The 21,922-nt window shown below is 41.9% G+C and overlaps 1 protein-coding gene across 1 annotated transcript in view; it reads right to left on the minus strand.

The window, feature by feature from the left end:
* PPP4R4 (protein phosphatase 4 regulatory subunit 4) overlaps positions 1 to 21,922 on the minus strand; it is a 2,085,322-nt gene that overhangs the window by 1,161,111 nt on the left and 902,289 nt on the right. The window contains exon 9 of the mRNA XM_085626471.1: positions 16,296 to 16,418. Coding sequence (XP_085482597.1) covers positions 16,296 to 16,418 — 123 coding nt within the window. The remainder of the gene's footprint in view (positions 1 to 16,295; positions 16,419 to 21,922) is intronic.

Here is a 21,922-nt window from a genome sequence, read left to right on the forward strand (position 1 = left end):
AAAAAACCGATCCTTGACCCGGTCCTTATCCTGCGTACTCATACTAGAAGGATTGGAGAATAAATCTGCACACCCCATTCTCTCAAATGACTCCTTCACATATGTTAGCCAAGGGATTTTAAGCCCGTGGTCGAGGGAAAGACAGTCTTGTATGACCAACCTACTTAATGCCACCTCCTCATTTGCCCAGGTCTTTGCCCAGCAGGCTAGAGGTTTGACTGCCATCATGTCAGTGATATATCTGACACCCAGCTCTTCATGAATATTATGCGCTGGCGTACTCTGGGGGACTTTCAACAGGCGCTTAGGATACATGTTCTCTTCAACTTGTAGTTTGTTAGCCTCAATAAATACCCACACCTAGCTTCCATATAGCACTTTAGCACAGCACATAGAGCTATATAATTTTAGAATCTGCTCTGGAGTCCAACGTCCTAGCCTGTGTGCAAAATTCAATATTGATTCAGTACACCTAGTCATGACTCGGCACTTCTCCTCTAATAAATATTTAAAATTTAATCGACCATCAAATAAAATCCCCAGATATGAGAAGGACTGTACTTTGCCTAAGCGATGAGAACCAATTGTGCAGTTATAGGATTTGAATGGCTTCTTTCCCACTTCCATGACATTTGGGTGACAAGTCCAAATTCTCCATGAATGTCACAAAGCCGTATATTAAGAGCTGCAGACCCTTAGGGGTACGAGCAAGGAGTACCGCATCATCTGCGTAAAGCAGAACGGGAACCCCACGTGGACCTATCCTAGGGGTATCTGCCTGTATGGCACTCAGGGCATGGTCGACACCATTTATATATAGGGTGAACAGAAAGGGTGCTAATATGCAACCCTGTCTGACCCCACTGGTGCACTTAAAGGATTCTGTTAACTTCCCCTCCTAGGTATATCTAACCGCAGCCGTGGTATTAAGATGTAAGGATTTTAAAATAATAATAATCCCCGGTTCCACCCCGAGCCCACCCATAATTTCCCATGGTTTACTCAGTAAAAAGCCACAGTCAAATCCATAAATGCCAAATACATCGTCCCTGGATTGACCATGTGTATTTGGCTGTGATGAGATATAAATTGAGGCATTGATCAGTGGTAGATTTCCCTGGTCTGAATCTAAATTGGACATCTGTTATAATTTCATGCTCCTCTGCCCAATCTGTCAGCCAACTTAAAACCACCTGCCCCAAAACCTTAGCTGACACATCAATAAGGGAAATTGGGCGATAACATTGTGGGCTGTCTTTATTGCCTTTCTTAAAAATGGGGACGATCGTGGCAGTGGACCATGATGCTGGCATTACTGTATCCACTGCTGCATTTAGGACCCTTGTTAGGAGGACGCCCATAAATCCACATTACTGCGGAAAAGGTCCGTTGGGATCCCATCTGGGCCTTGGGCCTTATTCCTAGTTAGGTCCTCGATTTCTATATTCACCTCGCCCAGTGAGAATATAAGTGGGGGTGTGTTCTGCTCCCAATGCTGCTCCTGTATCAGGTCTGAACTTGAATGATAATTATAAAGCCCTAGGAAGTGCTCCTGCCATTGCGTCAGTAGGATGTTATTGCTTACCCCAGGTTTATTTGCATCATGAAAACAAGGATTATTTATGACTCTCCAGAAGGGAGTCCTTCAATACCATTGCCTCTGTCAAGTCTTCCCAGGCTTGCTGTTGCAATTGACCCTTCCGTCCCTTGACGGCTTGCTTATATTTTTTACGGCAAGAAGTCACCCAGTCCCTGTCTCTTCGTATGATCTTTAGGGCGGCTTTCAATTCTCTTAAGGCCTGTGAACATTGTGGGTCAAACCATCTTGGAGTGTCCATTTTGACCACATGAGAGGGGTTTTTAGTAAGCTATCAACTATTTGCGCAACACTCCTGAAAGCCTCAACTAATTCCGCCCCTTCCACTTCAAGATCTAAACACTTCAAGATAACCTGCTCACCTTTCTTAAAAAGAGAACTATAGAAGGCCTTGCCATTGACCTGTGTCCAGCGCAGCCTCCTGCCTTGGTCCGTTGCCCCGACCCCCCCCCATTCTGTGGGGTACTGGGTGGCTACATGCGTAAACAAGGAGTAAGGCCAGAGGATTATGATCACTAAAGGCGCTGTACCCGATATTGAAACTGGATACACAGTTTTTAAATGAGACAGAAACAAAGATGTAGTCAATAAATGAAGAACATCCTCTTCCCTTAAAAGTGGGTTGAACCGTTTTGCCCTGTTTGACAACAATTAGATCCATTGTATGTATTAGCGCATGCATATCTAAAAGGCCACTAAGTTCCCTTCCCTCCTTTGTATGCTCCATATGTGGACCATTGCGAAGCGTACAGGATGACCAGTCCCCCTGAAACACCCTCAAATCTGGGCACAAGTGAAAATTAAAGTCGCCCGCTAAAACCAACTGTAATGCCATAAACCCTCGCTCCTGTGTCTGAGTAAGTCTGGTGTTCAGTTCATTCAGGCTGGCGGAACCCTGTGTGTGTGACGTGGCATTATAAAAATTTATGAGAAATAACCTATAACCTTTATTACAAAATGTGAGCCCCTGAGCAACCTCTGAGTCCCACGCCATGTCTCACCATCTTCCCTGTAATGTTAGGTCTATAAATATAATCAGCCCTCCCCTCTCTCTCCCTGAAGATGCCTTGTGCGCCGGGCAAAAGAAGGTTTTGTATCCCTCAAGGAAGAAACTATTGTTTATTGGTTCCCATGTTTCCTGCAAACATATAATATGAAATTCCCTTATATATAGAAGCCATTGCTCATTCTTAAATTTGGTGGATAGGCCTGCTATGTTCCAGGAGACTATTTTTATTTCTCTCCCATTAAGCCCTTCTGTATTGGCTATTGACTGGGAGCTACAGGTCCTAATAATTGTCTTACCTGTACAACCTTCCATGTTATCATTTGAATCCTTATGCTCACGGGTGGTTTGAGCTACAGCTAGCCCTAGATTAATCTCATCTCCCCTTCCCCTTATATCTATTTTTGTGAGGGGAGTATCACGGATTCTGACCACTTCCTCCATCAGATGTAGTCAAAAAATTTCATTTAGGTCTCTCAATAGAGCCAAAGCGTTAATTGTCGGCTCTAAATTAGTCCACCAAGTTACACCCTCCTGTTGATCCACATGACAGTATTGATGGCTGGAGTTGGCCAGTGGTCTGTAAAAGAAACCCAGCGGGAGCGGTTTAATCCCTGATTCTAGTTCAGCTGAATAATAGCCGCTACTGTGGGAGAGAATCTTACGCACAAGATCAGGGTGTCTAAGCGTAACAATCACGCTGTCCCCTGGAAAGACCTTCTTGGTTCTACCAATCCAGGACACCCTCCTTGCCATTAAAATATGTCGGTGCTCTCTGATATTAAACCCTGCGTGCCTACACATCCAATGCGCCACCTTATTAATTACTTGTGTCGTGGATTCCTCTTTTTGACTTATGAGTGCTGGGACACAGGTCAGGACAACTGTGTACGGGCAGCTAGCTGGGGGCAAATCAAAGACTGGTAGATCTGGGATGCTCTGCGCAACAAGCGGGGACCTCTCTTTTGATTGCTGCTGTGCATTGTCTCCCCTTCCTATCATTTCGTGGCCCCCCTGCTGTATTATGAAATTACCTACGGTCCCTGTCCTGGATTCCCTCAGCCCCATGTCTTTAATACTCCCATCGGATCCAGTTGCCTCAAGTTGTGATTGGGGTACATGAGGCACCCTGGTGCCCATAATATCTTTTCCTATTGTATGGTCCCCATCCCCATTTTTCCTCACCACACTCCCATTCACTGGAGGTGGAGCCGGAACCTTGGAAACTTCAACTCCCCCATGCGCTGCGCATGTGCACCTACATGCCCCTTGATTAACTGATGCGTTACTGGGGTTCTGGAGTTGCAACAGTTTTTCTTCAATTGACCCTAATTTACTTAAAAGAGGCCCCAGGAAAACAGTCGTCAGAGTCTCCAGTCTTTTCCATTGATCAGGGTCGTCCCCTAAATCCACCAGGATGTGATCACCACTGTTGGAAGCTTGGCTTAGGGCCAGTCCTCTATCAGATTCGGAAACCATTTTCTCGTGATGCCTATTTGTTTGCTGCTTAGATTTGGATTTTTGCTTCTGCCTTTGTAAGACACTTCCCCTCGTGTGTTTTGCAGGTGGCTCTCCACTGCCTGTTGCCAAAGATTTTAATGGGCTTATCACACTTTCCCTAGCGACTCTTTTGGATCTGGTGATAACCTCACCTCGGTGTGAGCCGGGCATAGTTGCAACGTGAGCCATAGCAGGGACCGATGGTGCCGAAGGCTCTATAGTTAGTATAGATGGAGTGGCTGAGAGAGCCGGATCCCGGTCCACCACTGGATTTTGGACAGAGTTGATGGTATTTATCTGTGCAACTGTGGTTACCTCAACTACCGCTGGTAATATACCTGGGAAGTCAGCTATTTCCCCATTATTACTTGGAGCTGGGGTGTCCGAACATGAATGATCCGCAATTTGCTGCACCCCCCTAGGAGATTTAGCCGTGATTATACCTCCCATCGATGACCTTTTTTGGGCTGCAAAGGTTTCCAGAGAAAGTCTTTTTTCAGTAAGCTGAATTTGATGAGTCAGGACTGACTCTGCCCTAGTCAGGAATGCGTCCAGGGTCCCCACGACACCCCCTGCCAATAAACCCGTGACCTTGCGTTTACTCATTCTATGTAGTGTCTCGTGTTTGGTTGCTATGTAATCCTCAGGATGCACCAAATCAAAATGGGTACCTTACAGCTAATGTCCAACTTGCTGCACGGGATCACGGGGAGGTGGCCCAGCCCAGCCTCCTCCAGCCTCTGCCAGGCTCAGATGGGCCCGCCCTTGGTCCAGGCTTTGCCCGGGCACGCCCGTGCTGCGGGAGTCCTAGCCGCAAATTAAGCGCCTCCTGGGGCTTCCCTGCACGTAGGCAGCGAACACGCCTCCGGGGCTGTTGGGGGATGTGTTCTTGACCCCCTCCGCCCGTTAGGATGACACACAGGACTCGCGAGACTAGTACTCCTTTCCCGCTGTGGCACAACAAGAGGCGTTCAGATGATCAAAGCAATCCACAAGAGGCTCCCCCGCTGCTGGAGCCCTGGCCGCAATTTAAGCGCCTCCTGGCGCTTCCCTGCACGTAGGCGTCGAACGCGCCGCAGGGGCTGTTGGGGTATGTGGTTCTTGACTCCTTCTGTCTATTAGGACGACTCACAGGACTCACAGGACTCACAGGACTCGTAGTCCTTTCCCGCTGTGGAACAACAAGAGGTGTTCAGATGATCAAAGCAATCCACAATCCCCAATCCACAAGAGGCTCCTGCACTGCGGGAGCCCTGGCCGCAATTTAAGCGCCTCCTGACGCTTCCCTGCACGTAGGCGGTAAACGCGCCGCAGGGGCTGTTGGGGTATGTGGTTCTTGACCCCCTCCGCCCATTAGGACGACTCGCAGTACTCTCGGGACTCGTACTCCTTTCCCGCTGTGGCACAACAAGAGGCGTTCAGAAGATCAAAGCAATCCACAATCCACAATCCACAATAGGCATAAAATGTATATATTCCCATGGGTCGTATTATGTAAGGTTTGTGCTAGTGAACTAGGCACAGAAAATCCATTTTGCATCATGGTTGCTCATAGCACAAGAGGGGACGGTGCACACAGATTTTAATCAACGCAAATTATATGGACTCTGTAAAAAACATTGAAAATATGCTTCTGTGTTTCTTTAATGTAAGGACCACATCCATTGTCCCTGTAATATAGCCCTCTCTTTCACATTTGAAGAAAGGTGAACAATGTATTTTCTCTGTTCCTTATTACACGAACAGAACACATATAGCAAAATCAATCTGCTTTATTGTTTCTCGTTTTTTCCTGATGAAAAACGTGTATATGAATGAGGCCATATTGGAGGAAAGTAGCTTTGTTCTGCTCCTATTCATGAACGCAGAAATATATCCCATAAAGCTCTTTTTGCCATTACCCTTACTGCAAAAATTGAAAATGTTATATGGACTGATGCAAAATATTACTATTATACACACATCAGAACAGATCTGTTTTTTTGCTGCTCAAGGCATTCTTTACCAAGAATGTGTTTTAATGCTAAAATACTTAGAAAATAAAGCATAAACATGTTTTAATGCTAAAATATTTAGAAAATAAAGCATAAACTTTATTAAAAACTCAAAACTTTAGTTGTGTTCTGTCATAGACATTTTACATTACATTTTGCATACAGCTGTTGATGATCAAGACCTAAGAAATGTACTTGCATATTTTTTCCAAGTAATGGTAACTGCAGTAGCAAACTTGAGAGGCATCCCAAAACATTAAGGTCTCTTTAAGACATGGGTACTTACAAACATTTCCCCAGGGGCCAAAAAGTGATCAGGGCCGCATTAATGCCAGTGGGTTGATGTATGCCAGCGACAGGAAATGATCGAACCAGGGTAAACGGGAGTCCTCGTAGGGGTTTGATCTGTTTCTGTGGTGGGCACTAGACCCAGCCACACAAGTGGGGGAAGCAGTTTTATGGGAACAAGTGGAGTAACATTGGGTGATAGGAATTTTGTGGATCGGTGCCAATTCCACCAGTTAACATCACAAAAATGTAAAGAAAATGTGTAATTTTAGACCAGGTTTGAGGTTTTTCGGGCATTGTGGGTAAGAAAACATTGCTGGATCCGTCCGAGACTCCCCCAGATGTTTACTTTTCAGAAATGTCTGGGTTTGGTAGGTTTCCCTTGGTGGATGCCAATCCCAGGCCCAAATACCGCAGATACCCACTTAACATAACAGGTCATTTTTAGAGAGGAAATGTTGATGTCTCCACATTGCATTTTGGGTCCTTTCCTAGGTACCATTTTTAGCAGGAGACTTGGGATAATGCTATGTGGTAGAAAATCTGTAGCTCCCTCCATCACACATTGAGAGGAAGATATGTATTTTCAGCCAAAGTTTAAGGTTTGCGAGAGCTTCTGGGTAACAAAATAACCTAGTGATAACCATGCAAGTCATGTCAACCTGCACCCCTCCAGGTGTCTAGTTTTCAGGAATGTGCAGGTTTGGAAGGTTTTTCTAGGTACCAGCTGAGCTAGAGCCCAAAGTCTGCAGCAACCAACATTTTAGGAAAGCGTCAGTTTTTGGGTAGAACAATTTGATCTGTCCATGTTGTGTTTCTTCTTTGTTGCGGGCGCTAGGGCAATCCACTCAAGTAAGGTACAATTTTTATCGGGAGACATCAGGAAACGCTGAGTGGTAGGAAATTTGTGGCTGTGTGCAGATTCCAGAATTTTCACTCAAAGAAATGTGAGAAAAATTTGTGTTTTTATGTGCAGTTTGACTTTGGCAAGGAACACCTCATCAGAATCTCATAAGTAAAACCACCGCCATGTGTCTAGTTTTCAGAAATGTTGTGGTATGGTAGATTTTCCTTTGTGGAGGCTGAGCTGGGGCCCAAAATCTAGAGTCATCCACGTTGGGAAAAAAGCATGGATTCTGCTGGGTAAAATATAATACCTCCAGGTCGTATTTTGGGGTGCATTGTGCTGCAGGTAATTGGCACAGCCACATAAGTAGGCTACGATTTTTATGTGAAGACCAGTGGGAACATAGAATAGTACCAAATGTATTTCTCTGCATTTCTGCATTTGAGTGTTCCAAATGTAAGCCACTATGCAAGAAAGAACACATTTTGCAAAATACCCTCTGAATCACATGCTAGAATGGGTACCGCAAATTCAGAGATGTACAAACAATCACAGCTCCAAAACTCAGCATTTGGTGCACATTTCGGAAATACATAGGTTTACTTCTGACACATTTTTCACACTTTATATTTTACCATATGAATTGCTCCATGGTTGGTGCACAATGCAAAATCATTGAAGGGTGTTGGTCAGTTGTTGGTTCTGCGTAACTCAGTTTCTTGGACTGACCTACAAACCCTACATAGCCCGCATGCCAGAAGGGTCTACTGGATGTACTAGTGTACTTCTTTTGTAAATCTGTCATTGTAATGAGAAGTTGTGATGAGAAGTTACAGATGAAAAAGTTGTCAAATGTAGCTGTTTTTTCCTACTCATTGTCAATATTTTTTATTCCCAACAGTTAATTTCTTTGAGAAAACCTTGAGAGATCTACACAAATAAACTCTTACTGAATTTAATCTTTTGCCTATTTTTCAGAAATATATAGCTTTCTAGGATCACCCATGGGTTGCACACCTTTTTCGACCACAAAAGTAGGTGGAAAGCACAAAAATGAGGAAACATGGGATACCTCTTAGAAAAATGGCAAAACTCTGATAAAAAAAAACAAGTTTTTCTATTCTGTGCTTGTTCCTGAAAGTTGGGGTGAGTGTGATTGTAATACTGTACATTTTTTGTTGATGCCATTTTAGGAAAAAAAAAATATATATTTTTGCACAGCAGTTTATCCACATAAAAAAAATACCCACAATTTAGCTATATTTTGCTGATTTTCTCGGCCCCATGCAGGGTTATCCACAAACACTGGATACCCTTAGAATCCTCATTATGTGGGGAAAAAAGGATGCAAATTTGGCATGGATCCCATAGTTGTAAAAAAAGTTATGGAGCCATAAGCGCAAAGTAACCCAAATAGCCAAACAAGTGCTTAGCACTGGGGTGGAAAAGCCTCAGCAGCTAAGGGGTTAAAGGCAGCACTGGCCCATACAGGTAAGAGCGGTGGAGCAGTGGGGCCGGGTTGGGGGGGAATTCGACAGATGACCACGAGGGAAAATGAAATAAATAAATAATTTTCCCTCGCTGTCGTCTGTCGAAATCCCCCCTCGACCGGCCCCACCGCTCTAACCTGTACGGGCCGTGGCTGGTTGAAGGTCTACATTAATATTACCATTTCTTTAAATCTATATTTACCACCATGTAAGGTTTAAACAACAACTGTAAGAAAGTCATATTTAAAATACAGAATAGGTTGAAATTACACACCAGTATAGCTTAGTCTGGCAGAGTTTAAGTAAGTAACAGTCTACTATTCTAATCAACTTGATTTACTGTTGGTTGAGGCCCCAGAAAATGTTTTTAATTGTCAACTGGTAGAAAAGCTGTGTAGCTAGCTACCCCTTCATGCAGAAAGTGCATGGCCATATACATCATCACGTCCATCACAACATGAGTGTGATAATTAATAGTGATTAATGTGTCGTTCATTAAGGAGGTGGGATATTCAGTGTACTCACAGAAAGGCGAAAACTAACTATGAGAGAAATTTTTCTCAAATTACTCAGTGTTTTGGTGAAGAAGTAATTCTTTCTTTCCATCATATGGCAGACCTCGGAGTTAAGTTTGAAGCAAATCAACTTTCACTTCTACAGAAACAGGTATTTCTGTGGTGCACGCTTTAGGATGTGGAACCCCTCAGGATGTGAAGAGTCTCAAGGGACATGAAAGATGTTTTTTTCTCATGTCCCGCTGCAACGTTAAGTGAGGCATTCGTCCCTTGAAAAAAATAAACATCCGGTTAAGACTGATAAAGAGGTGAGCAGGAGCAGGCCACAGTGGTAGATTATGGAGACTGTGTGACTTTCATAAAGGGCACCTGGATCACACTTCAAGAGATAATGTAAGGCCATATTTCGAAATGATTTTGAACACTCTTTTTATAACTGGCAAACTTTTCGTACCATACTTAAGACCAAAATATATAGTCACCAAGTTCCGAACAATTTTTTGTAGGCTTACTTAAAATCTAGCATAGCTAGTACAAAAATGATGATAACACATCAAACTTGGTTTATGAAAAAGAGTGAAGCTTTTGGTCAAAACCATTAGAGACTGTTAAATGTATAATAAGAACAAACATAGTGAAAAATGCAGTGCCAAAACAGAGCTCACACAAACTGATTTTCATAGCCTTGGGGGAAAAATATATCAAGAATGATTATTGAAAATGAGATTCTCAAATAAATCCAAGAATATTCCTGAAAGTGTGCATACGTCATAGGGTGATTACATGCCTAACATGTAAATATATAACATTTTCCATCTACCAGAGATTTTTGGGGCAAAGGTTCCTCATATCTGTTTTCTTCTCTATAGCCAAATCCCTTCTCCTACACCATCATTAAATAAGGAGGTATTTCTGATTAGTTCTCATCAACATAACAAGCTTATTCTTGCCCTTGAAAGGAGAACTTTTTGGAGAGTTTATTAGGTGGAAAAAATGATCATCTATAAACCCATACATTTGGAGGATCACACAGGAACGACAACAAAGCATTCACAACCCTAAGTTTGAGATTGGTGAAATACCACTACTCTAGCGCATTCTCAGATATTCAAAATGCCATATAGGAGGGTGAAATCAGGCCAGTCATCAGTTTGAATATCAGGAATGGGAATCAGCCAATGAAAACTATTTTGCCAGTGCACCTAAGCAGAACTTAGGTAGGATATTTATTCAAGAATCTAATATTAGTACCTTAGACTGGGTTTTGGTCTCAATAAAGTTGTTTTTGGCAATACCTATTCAATGATGAAGCCACTACCAAGGGCGGGGGTGCATATAAATTGATAGCCGTAGTACTTCACTAGAATCCTTAGTCGTGTACAGTACTCGGTAGGCACATACTTTGAAAATAAAGATTTTTCCAGGTCACTATGAATCTTACATTTTACCATTCCTAATGAAGCCGCGAATAGTGTAGCAACATAATTATCCAATATGATTTGCAGACAGTATGGCACAGAGAGACATGTAAGATTAAATGTCAGAAATATGAAGACACTGAGGCATATATCAACAAAACGAAAGTAGGTGGCTTCGCAAGGATTTATTTTGCAATAAAGATTGCATATGTAAGGCTCAGCAGCTCCTGCCTTGCTATTTCGTAAAATGTTGTTCTCACTTTTATGTGTTTTTGGCTTTTCTAAAATATTTTCACAAAGGGGTGGAAATATCTACAGAGGTGCATTTTAATTTGCAAACGTCATTTAGCAGTGATTTCTCAAAAGGTGCATCCTATCTAAATGTTGCTAGCGGCTCTAGCTAAGTTTGTGAGAAGCAGACAATAATTGAATTTTCTCGTTAAATATTATCTTGTATAAAGTATGTGCAAGCTCACCACAGTGCACCTTTTGACTGACAATTGGAAAAAGGGCAATACTGTTTTTAAAGATTCTTACATTTCAATGTCACCATGTACTTGTAATGCAAGCTTCATAATGTATTGAAAACTAAAAAGGTTACATGGGAGGGCTGAGCGTTAAACAGGCAAGTTTGTTCTAGGAGTTTAAATAAGAGCACCTCAGCCCAGTACTTGAACAAAAGTCACTATTGAAACGAGGGTTGAAATTATGTATAAAGGATAGCACTAAATATTCACATATAATGCCAAGGCGATCTGTAGAAGGTACATTAGGGAATATTTCAGGTAACCTTGAATACTCAACTTATATACACAGAGCTAAGGACATCACTCCTTACACCATTCGTTGTTTGAACTCCATTATGTTAGGGAAGTAAACGTGCTAATCTCTGGAATTTAAAGAAGCAGTTATGGTCATTATCTGCATAGAAGAGAGGAATGTTACTTTAGGAGCACACTATTGGCCAACTTGTGAATCTGCATGTTTTGGAGTGTTTGAATGGAGTGAAGTTGGCTTCACGTAGAAGAAAGGTACAGTCATGGGGATGCTCACCGTCAACATAGAAGCAGCCTGGGTAGACATTCCTGTTACATGGCAATAAAAAATAGAAAATGCATCCAGCAGATCTTTTTATAAAATCTATTTTAAAATCAGTAGAAAAACTGGAATTATCTGAACATGCTAGAAACGGGTGATGATCACGATAAAACACGGTATCTTAATTGACAACAATAATGACAGAATATAAAAAAACGTAATGGGCAAACCTCTTGTTAACAAAAATGTATCTAAACGATGAGTAGTGCAGAGTAACCCAGGAAAAATTAACTAGTGGGTGGCAATAAAAGGGAAAGGAAAAATGTTTGTAATGTGAGTGAAAAATCAAAAAAGGGGGGAGGTAGAGGGATATGCTAGGTCCACCCTCCTATGTCACATGTAATGAAAAAATCCGAAATCTCAGATAGAGGACCTAGCAGGAGATAATCGCTCAAATGCAGGTGAAAAAAATGGAAAGAAGAAGGAAAAATGTCCTTTCTTGAGGCCCCTCACTCACCAGGGTTTCCCCACGGTGACATGCTTCATCATAGGGACCATCTCAACCTGCTACGGGTTGAGGCGTGCTACGACTTGCGGAAATACGTAGGAGCACTGTTGTGAGACTATGTGTGGTGTGGTGTGTATGGAGTGGAGTGAGTTACTTCTACACCATACCCAAAATTCACAAATCTATGGAAAAACCACCAGGGAGACCTATAGTGTCAGGCATTGGTTCCATCTTAGAACAATTGTCAAAATTCGCAGACGCTTTTTTACGTCCCATCATCCAGTGTACCAGCACGTACTTACAGGACACAAAAGCGATATTATGTCTTCTCCAAGACTTAAGCTTCAACCCAACAACCAACATCCTGATTGGCCTTGATGTAGAAAGCCTCTACATCAGTCTTCCGCACAAAGAAACTTTACAAATCCTTGAAGAGGTTCTCTTTGAAAAACCATGGGTTTATCATACACCCCGACACGTAGTCCTAGAATGTTGCCGCTGGCTCTAACAGAGAATTATTTTAAGTTTGAAGACACACTGTTCCACCAAGTGCACGGAACCAGCATGGGAAGCACTTTCGCGCCGAGTGAAGCGGAATTGTACGTCCATCATCTTGAGAGAGAAAAAATACTCAATATCACCAACCCCCACACCAACCATCTGAAACTCTGGAAACATTACATCGACGATGTCTTGATGATCTGGGAGGGGAATGAATCGGAAGCCACAGATATCATCAATTGGCTCAACCTTCAAGATCCTTTCCTGAACTTTACTCACACTATGAGTAGGTCTGATTTGGTCTTTTTGGACATAAACATCATAGCAAACCAAGGAAAACTGTCCATGACTACACACTTCAAACCGACAGCCAGGAACTGTTTGTTGATCTACAACAGTTTTCATCACCGGCAACTCAAAGATAACTTTCCTTTTGGACAGTTCTTGAAACTGAGAAGAAACTGCACTGAAAAGGAAGACTACAACACCCAAGCCAAAGACCTTTCAGCGAAACTATTAGCAAGAAACTATCCTAAACATCTAATCTCAAAAGCGAAAAAGAGAGCAGCCAACAACCACAGAGAAGCACTTTTGGAGCCTAGACCCAAAAACACTACAGAGGACAATAGACCCATCTGCATAACCACCTACAACATTCCATCAGGCAAAGTGACAAAGATCATCAAAAAACACTGGCGTACACTGAACAGCAGAAATGTGGATGTCCCATGGCCCATGTTTAGCCACAGGAAAGGGAAGAAGCTTCGAAACTACCTGGTCCACACTCGGCCCTAGAACACTACCAAAAGGGACGGCCAAACAACCTTGCACACACTACCCAGTGGACATTATCCGTGCAGTAACTGCAGTATTTGCCACCTGACCACGGCCACAAAAAAGGTATTTTTCAACAATGGTATGACCTGGGAAATTTGGAACTTCACCAACTGCAACACATCAGGAGTTGTGTACATGATCACCTGCACATACAATTTACACTATGTAGGAATGACGACCAGAAAAGTAAGCACAAGGATTGTAGAACACCGGAGTAATATCAGGTGCAAGCGAGCCACGACAAAAATGACATCACACTTTATTGAGCAACAACACACCCCCAATGACATCAAATGAGTGGTACTTGAACACATAAAAAGCAGTGACAACCTAGAACACAGACTCCTCGAGAAGGAGCAACGCTGGGTATTCAAATTACGCAGCGACAGACAAGGTCTGAACGATAACATTCCTTGGGGAGAGCTCCTTAGATAAGAAACATTAACCAACCAAGGAGCTATTTACCCTGCAAACACAAGAAGGACGCGCCCATACCAACAGCAAAAAAAACCCTCTACACTTGATCAATTAGAGACATATATTCAGTAGTACATTTTTTTTTAAAAACAACAACAGCCCCCGAGATTACTTCCCCAATTACAACTGACAAAACAGTGTTTGTTTATATGTGTTTTAATGCTTGTTTTTTATTGCTTGTTTTTTATGTTCCCACTTTTTCCACACACCTCATTTAAGAGGTAACAGCAGCCCCATTCCAGCTGACTGAGTCCTCAAGTTGGTTTATTTTTTCGCTCCATTTTATTAAAATTTTCGCTCCATTTATTTAAATATATTTAATTTTTTCACACCCTGCATCCATTACTTAGGTTACATGGTCTCGATTTTGGGAACCTCCAACAGAGCGCCTCGTTTAGACAAAAGACGGCGGCCATTTTGTGAAGGTTCCCGCTCTAGTCTTCCGAGTATGACTAGGCAGAAACACTTCCTCAAATACAGAGCCCGTCCCGAGACTCATCAATTTCCGGTCTCGAGGGACACACTAGGCAAGAAAGCCAGAGAGGATTTCTCCGACAAGTAAGTCATCTTTCTTTCACAGGAACCGGGCAGCCTACAGATGCTCCTTTAGCCTCCCGTTTCCTCCCAACTTTCGAGGCAATTGACATCACTCTTTTTCCTCTTTCCTCACCCCCATTTTTACAGCGCTCGAGAACCTCCCAGCCCCTCCAGTACCATGAGGCGCATTGTTGCCCTCTAACTAGTATGTTTTATATGTTTCATGTGTTGTAACGTCTACTCAATGTTGTCAGTACTGTCTGTTTGACTCATTTGATATATTTTCACGAGCACCGGCATTTTATCAGCATGCCTCATTGGTACGATCATTTCTTAGGACATCACAAGCACGCATTCCGGTTCTCCGGACACAACAAATATTAAGACGCAGTTACGCGCTTTTCTATAAGACAGTGAGACAACAGTGAAATGTATTCATGGCTCACCTTTTGTCAACTAATCATGGGTGCGTTACAACCAGGCACACAACTTAAACAGTACATCTAGTCACGCGTTTGAAAAACGGCCAGCGCGTACAGGTCATTACTTTTAGTTTAATGATGTTGAGCACCCCAGGCACGGACACTGCATGACCAGCTCCCTCATACAGAATCCGTCAGTCATGTTTTTTTCTGTAAATGTCACTAAGGAATAGGTTTTATTTTGAACAAGGCACAGTTTCTGTGGCACCCTAAACTGTGTGTGTGTGTCTCTGATCAAGCATGTCATCAACACGCGCACTCATTTGAAACAAACTCACCGATTGCTAGTGAATTTACCTACCCCACCGGAAGTAAGTTGTCCAACTTACTAACTTTTGTGATTTTTCCATTTTCAGAGATACTACGTTAAGAAATCGTATGTATTAACATGCATGCTTATTAGTTGTAGCACGATTCTTTATACCTAATTAAGGTCACTTAAGGAGTGGAAGGCATAGGGCTGGACCCTGTGCATGTCCTGAAGAAGAGCTCAGGGGAAGCTCGAAACATGTTGACACCCACTAGGGACACCTGACTCATTGTAACCAGGCCCCCTAGGGACTCACCCCTTTTTAATATATCAACTAGGAACAAGAATAAAAGTTATTAAGCCCACTAATTAGATATTTTTAAAACTCACTCCACTCCATACACACCACCACACATAGTCTCACAACAGTGTTCCTACGTATTTCCGCAAGTCGTAGCACGCCTCAACCCGCAGCGGGTTGAGATGGCCCCTATGATGAAGCATGTCACCGTGGGGAAACCCTGGTAAGTAATGGGACTCAAGAAAGGACATTTTTACTTCTTCTTTCCATTTGTTTCACCTGCATTTGAGCGATTATCTCCTGCTAGGTCCTCTATCTGAGATTTTGGATTTTTTCATTACATGTAATGCGAGTGCACCAGTGAGGGAAGCAAATCCACCTGCGTGATCTCTAACAATATCAATATAACACTTTTTGGTTCCCTTTTGAGAAGGAAGGTATGTCTTCCTAGTCATATAATGGGCAATAAAACTGTGAATTTTACCACATTTCAAAACATTTCCAGAGTCTTTGAACAAGACATTTAAACTGACAAGACTCTGTACCGATATATATGGCAGAATCAAACAAGTGTGGGAAACAAACAACATTTACAAAGCCCCCGCCCTCCTCGCCACCAGCTCTTGATTTCATCTTCTGAACGAACCACAACCCTACTTCAAGAATCAACTGTGTAATACGGTTAGAACAGATTAAATCCTAATCCTACCTTGCAGTCCATGCATTAGTTTTCCTAACTGCAAAGTTAAAGAGGCAAGACCACATTCATCTGCTTTGAGACATTTCTCACAAAATGATTTCACTAATGGGAGGACAGTCTGAGATCTGTCATCTGAAAAAACAACAAGATACATGCTCATGATTGCAAAAGACAACATAAATATTCAATGAACAAAATATGAAACATATTACTAGCATAACAATCTATGGAAATCACATTTACACATACAAGCTGCTTAATGTTCAATGCAACATATTGCATTCATTGGACTTTTTCCAAACCTAGGGGCTTTATTTTTATGAATGTATGATTTTGGCGCATGCTCTTCTCGGATTTACATTAAAGTCAAAACATTACAATATTTTGTATTATAGAAGTTAAGATAAACATTCGGTGTCCTTTGCGTTATAACTATGCATTGATTTGGAATGATGGGTTAACACACAACCTGAGAGAATGAGAGTGATGCAATTGACAGAGCACAAAAATAAAACATTGGTGTGGTCTGAATGTTGGATGAGTACAAATGCAATAGGAGGTACAAAACGTTTGAGGTATGAAGATGACACTTATCAAATGTACAAACAAACTCACATGAAAGAAGCTGAACACCATATGACAGTCACCAAACAATCTCTTCACTACACTACAGAAGGCTTCACTTTTAATCAGGGACATCTTAAGGATTTGGGGGGGCCTGGTCCAAATTGAATTTCAGGGCCCCCTGTTCGGAACAGCTTTGAATTTATGATCCACTTTCAGCTCCTTCATGCCCACTTTGGCCAGTTCACTGACATTGCACAGGCACCAAATTATAAATGTGTTTACATCTAATTTTCAGTGATAGTGACCAGTGTTTTCAATATTGTAACATAGCAGCCGCTCACTAAGATTACTGCAAATAATATCTGTGACACTTTCTCATTTCAGAAATGTGAGGTCCTGCTTGAAACTAAAAGAAACGTTTTTATTGGTTGTTGCATGAAACATAAACAGAACATTTATCTTCAAAATATGTGCAATAGACTCTCACACATCACCCAAATTAAAAAATAAATGAAAGCAAAACAGTATTTAAAACAATCTGTTTAAGAATTATTCAAGATTATCAGGGCAAATATCTCTGCAGAACCAAGCTGGCTCAATCAGAGAGCCCCCAGAAAGGCTGGGGCCCTAGGCCTGAGCCCACTTTGCCCATGCCTTAAAACGTCTCTGCTTTTAATTTAATCTCTTTCTTTGAGTTTGGATTGCTCGCAAATAATTCATTTACTCAGTTTTAATATAAAAAAGAACCAATCTTGCAGACAGATACCCTCAAACATACACAAACCACCAAACATACCACCACCACACGTCTGCCTTACAGTACGGACAGACTCCAGCACGCTCAAGGTCGCTTTTCAAATGCCGTTTATTGACACTAACGGTGATGTGTTTCAACAGCCGTAGCTGCCTTTGTCAAACCGGTAGAAGTTGCCATTTTACTGACTTATATAAACATGTTCCTGGGTTTTCACAAAATACTTAAAGTGACAGTGCATGAAAATATAACTGTGTGCAAAGATTTAAAGTGACATGTGCATGACGCCATTTTCCTAAATTAACACCTGTCATACATTTCAGAATAAAATGATTAGAACAATGTCACTGAGGGTTTTATGTATAGCAATTAACTTTCATTTATCTTGAGGGTGAAACTCCTTCTCTATGAATCCTAAAACTCTCTTGCTGTGACCAATTCAGGGCAAGTGCCCAATACACCCTCTGGTATCTGAACATTGGTGTTCCTTTGTAATCATACAAATGCATTACGCACGCCTAGGGCATGTGTCCCTTTCATTGCATTGTAATATCCAATTTATTGCAAGATATTTCTCCCTCAGCAGTGCTATACTAAAAACCACTAACTTGGCGAAAAATTCAGAAATTATATACCACAACCAAAATTAATTATGCAACCCTGTGAAACATTCATGAACAGTGTATTAAAATAAATTAACTAGGTTTGTCTGGAGCTGGGAAACTATCCTACAACTATGGCCATAGTCATAATCTCATTCCGAATAAATCTCATTCTGTTATTCAAAAAGCTTTAAAAACTCTCAACATTAATACTCAAAACTGGGAATTTCACAACAAAAGCACTCCAATTGTTGATTTTACAGATGGTCATGAAGATCCTCTTCAGTATTGAAGCCCTGCGGGAATTTTGTATTGAATCTTAAGATGTAGTGTGATTCAAGCTGCCGTAAACATTTCTCTCTGTTGCCACCTCTGGGTCTTGCTAACACTTGGTCTACCACAAAATACTCCAAATTGCTGACATCACTATTGTGAACCTGCTCAAAATGTCTAGCAACTGGGCTTGATGGCACGGATATGTTGTAGGATGCGCTGGTGTACCTTGAGGATGGTGCTCCCTATATAAAGTTTTTGACAACTACATCTCAGAATGTAAACAGCATAGTCACTCCTACATGTTAGTGGTTTAAGTATCTGCCACTTGATGGCACTAGATGTCTGTAAACGGCAGAGGCACCTCAGTTGTATTCACACCGAAGTTACAGATTTTGCATTTGTGACAGCGGCGGAATCCTTTACTGCTGCTTAGCCAACTCTATTGTTGCTTTAGTCCAGGGGTGTTACTGACCAGATAAAATCTAATAGACCTGGCCTTCCGGAATGTCAGTAAAGGTCTTTTTTGGATTCTGGGGCCTAGTGTCTGATCACTACAAACTAGATACCAATGCTTTTGGAAAATGGCCCGGATTTCCCAATGCTGATTGCTAAAACCTGTGATGAACCTTATGGATTGACCTAATTCATCTTTTTTATGCTTTTGGGTGTCCTCTGTAAATATAGGTTTCTCTCTCGAGTTGATATTGGCTCTGACCTTTGGTGAATTTAATGTGGCCTTACTGTATCCTCTTCTCAAAAACCTATCAGTTAACTCCGTTTGCGCTACTGCAAGCTGTTCATCTTCACTACAGTTTCTCCGCATACGGAGATTCTCTGCATAAGGTATGCTGTTCTTCAGCTTCTTCGGATGGAAACTTTATGCATGCAGCACTGTGTTTCCAGCAGTGCTTTTCCTAAACGTCTTTGTTTGCAGAGTTTCATCCTTAACATAAATGGTCAGGTCGAGGAACTCTACCTCACTTTCACTAATACGTGACATGAATTGTAGGTTACGCTCGTTAACATTCAGTCTTTCCACAAATCTCGTAGCTGATACTCTGTCGCCACGCCATATGACAAATAAATCTTCTATATAACGTGACCACAGAATAACATTGTCAGACAGCTCAGTAGAAAATTCCTTTTGCGAGCACCTGCTCCTCCCACCAGTCCATATGCAGATTCGCATAGCTGGGGGCAAAGCAGGTGTCTATGGCTGTACCCCTCATCTGTTGGTACAAGTCTGGTCCAAACATAAAAAAAGCATTTCCATCAACATCTCTGTGTGCTTATATAGTGTAATCAATCGAGAGCTTAGGAAGTGTAGTACTGCCCTCATTCCGTCTTGATGTGAAATACTCGTATAGAGCGATGTCACATCAAGCGTGATCATTATGTAATCCTTTTTCCATCTCACATTGTAAATCATTTTCAAGAAGTCCCCAGTATCTCTGGTATACAATGGCAATTCTTTGACTGGGACTTGCAAGAAATGATCTAAATATTTTGACATATTTTCGAAGAGACTGCCTACGGCCGAGATGATTGGTCTGCCTGGTGGTGTTTGGAAGTCTTTATGTAACTTCGGTATCAGGTAGAGAACAGGTGTTACTGGATTCTCTACCTTAATGAACCACCAAACATAGGAAATTGGAGTATTGCAACTATTCCAGTGGCGAGGTGGGACTTCTCATACAGCCAGTTTCGAAGTGCAAAATATGCAGTACATGTGCAGAGTGACCGTGTGCAACAAGAAAGTCCACGATTCCCATTTATCTAGAGACAACAGAAGGCCCCACACTCAAAAGCAGTCCACAGATTCCATGCACTTTAGTCGGTCCACTATCCACTATGCCTGGAAGAGAATCAGCGAGCTGGTGTCATTACTCCTCGAGAGAGTTGAAGTCAGTACATGAGTACAAGCCCATATGAGCACACCCTGAAGACTTATCACAATGGTTAAAGTGTTGTTTGTCTGACCGCCTTCCTTTTCAGGTTCCTCCTATGCTCTCGATGCCTGGGCAGGGGTTTAAGAAGACAGGCAGTATTTCTGTGATTGAGGAGGCATCCACTTAATCCCGCGATACCTCATCATCCCTCTACCTACAACTATTACGAATAGAAAAAGCCCACTGTCTATACCCCCTCTGTGCAGCATTGTGGGAAAAATCCTAAACGGCAATCCTCTCAAAGACCAGACTAAGGGTTTGTCCTTACCTACTAGTCTAGCCTCTCCCCTCCACTTCTGATAAGCGGAAGAGACTAAAATTTGCCCTCTGGATGCTTCCCCAACCTTCGTTTACAAATTAGTTGATGGTAAACAGCTGTGGAAATTCCAACTCAGCACGTTCCTCTAGCAGGAGAATCTTAATCTGCCTCAAATGGGCCTACTGTTCACTGGATCCTTTAATCTGCAAGGCGGTGGGACACAGTAGTTAAAAACCTTAAAGGGAGAATTTCATTAAGGCAGGCTAAAAGAACATGTTTTTACATACAACCATTAAAGCATATATCTAAGGTGCATATCAGGGCCAATAAAATGTACTCAAGGCAATGGCTATGGTACTTGTCCCATATGTCAATCCAAAGTAACAGCTTATTACAGTTTAAACATAAACAGCACAAATTGGATACATTATACATTATATACTTTACACAAAAGAAGTTCTGCAGTGTCTTTAAATACTCAGCTGCAATGTAACAAATTACACTGGGCCTCGCCCGCCAGAGAGCTGCCTGTGAGCAGATAGCAGCATGATTCAGACAGCAGTCTACTTCACTAAAGCTGGTGTTTGCCTGTCTAAGCATTCTATGATCCTGAGATATATTCCTTTCAAGTCTTACTGAAATTGAAAATAGACTCTGGTCTCGAGGACAGATCTGCAGCAACTGTTACAAACTACATAACTGCAGATTTGCCTTCCAAACTATTATAATATAGGAAGAAGGCTGATATGGAGATCAAATATTGGGAGAATATGCTGCTGTCAAGATATAAAGGGAAGGGAGCACCCAATTAAAACATTGGACAGCTTAATTTGGCAAAGTTGGGCAGATGAGTTCATAATGTGCATTGAGAACAAAGATAAATGAGATTATGATGCAAAGGACATCCTTGGTGAATTCACTCATTTTTGCACACAAGTTTATGCCTCTTCTGAGACCAATGACACACTTCAAGAACACCTCACAAGAGCCTTGCTTGCATGGCTAGAAAAACATTGCAAAGAACAATCAGGATCAACCATCACTAATGTGAAAATAAAGAACCTGGTTGGTAGCCTCCAAAACGGGTGTGCCATGGGTAGTGATGGTCTACCTGCAGAATTGTAATTGTAAAACATTGATATTGTGTTCCCAACATCAGACAGATGTACAGGGAGGCTAAGCTTTTACATTCTCTATCCTTGACCTTACAAGAAGCTATCATAGTTATT

This window comes from Triturus cristatus, chromosome 9 (genome assembly GCF_964204655.1).
Source record: "Triturus cristatus chromosome 9, aTriCri1.1, whole genome shotgun sequence".
Taxonomy (NCBI): domain Eukaryota; kingdom Metazoa; phylum Chordata; class Amphibia; order Caudata; family Salamandridae; genus Triturus; species Triturus cristatus.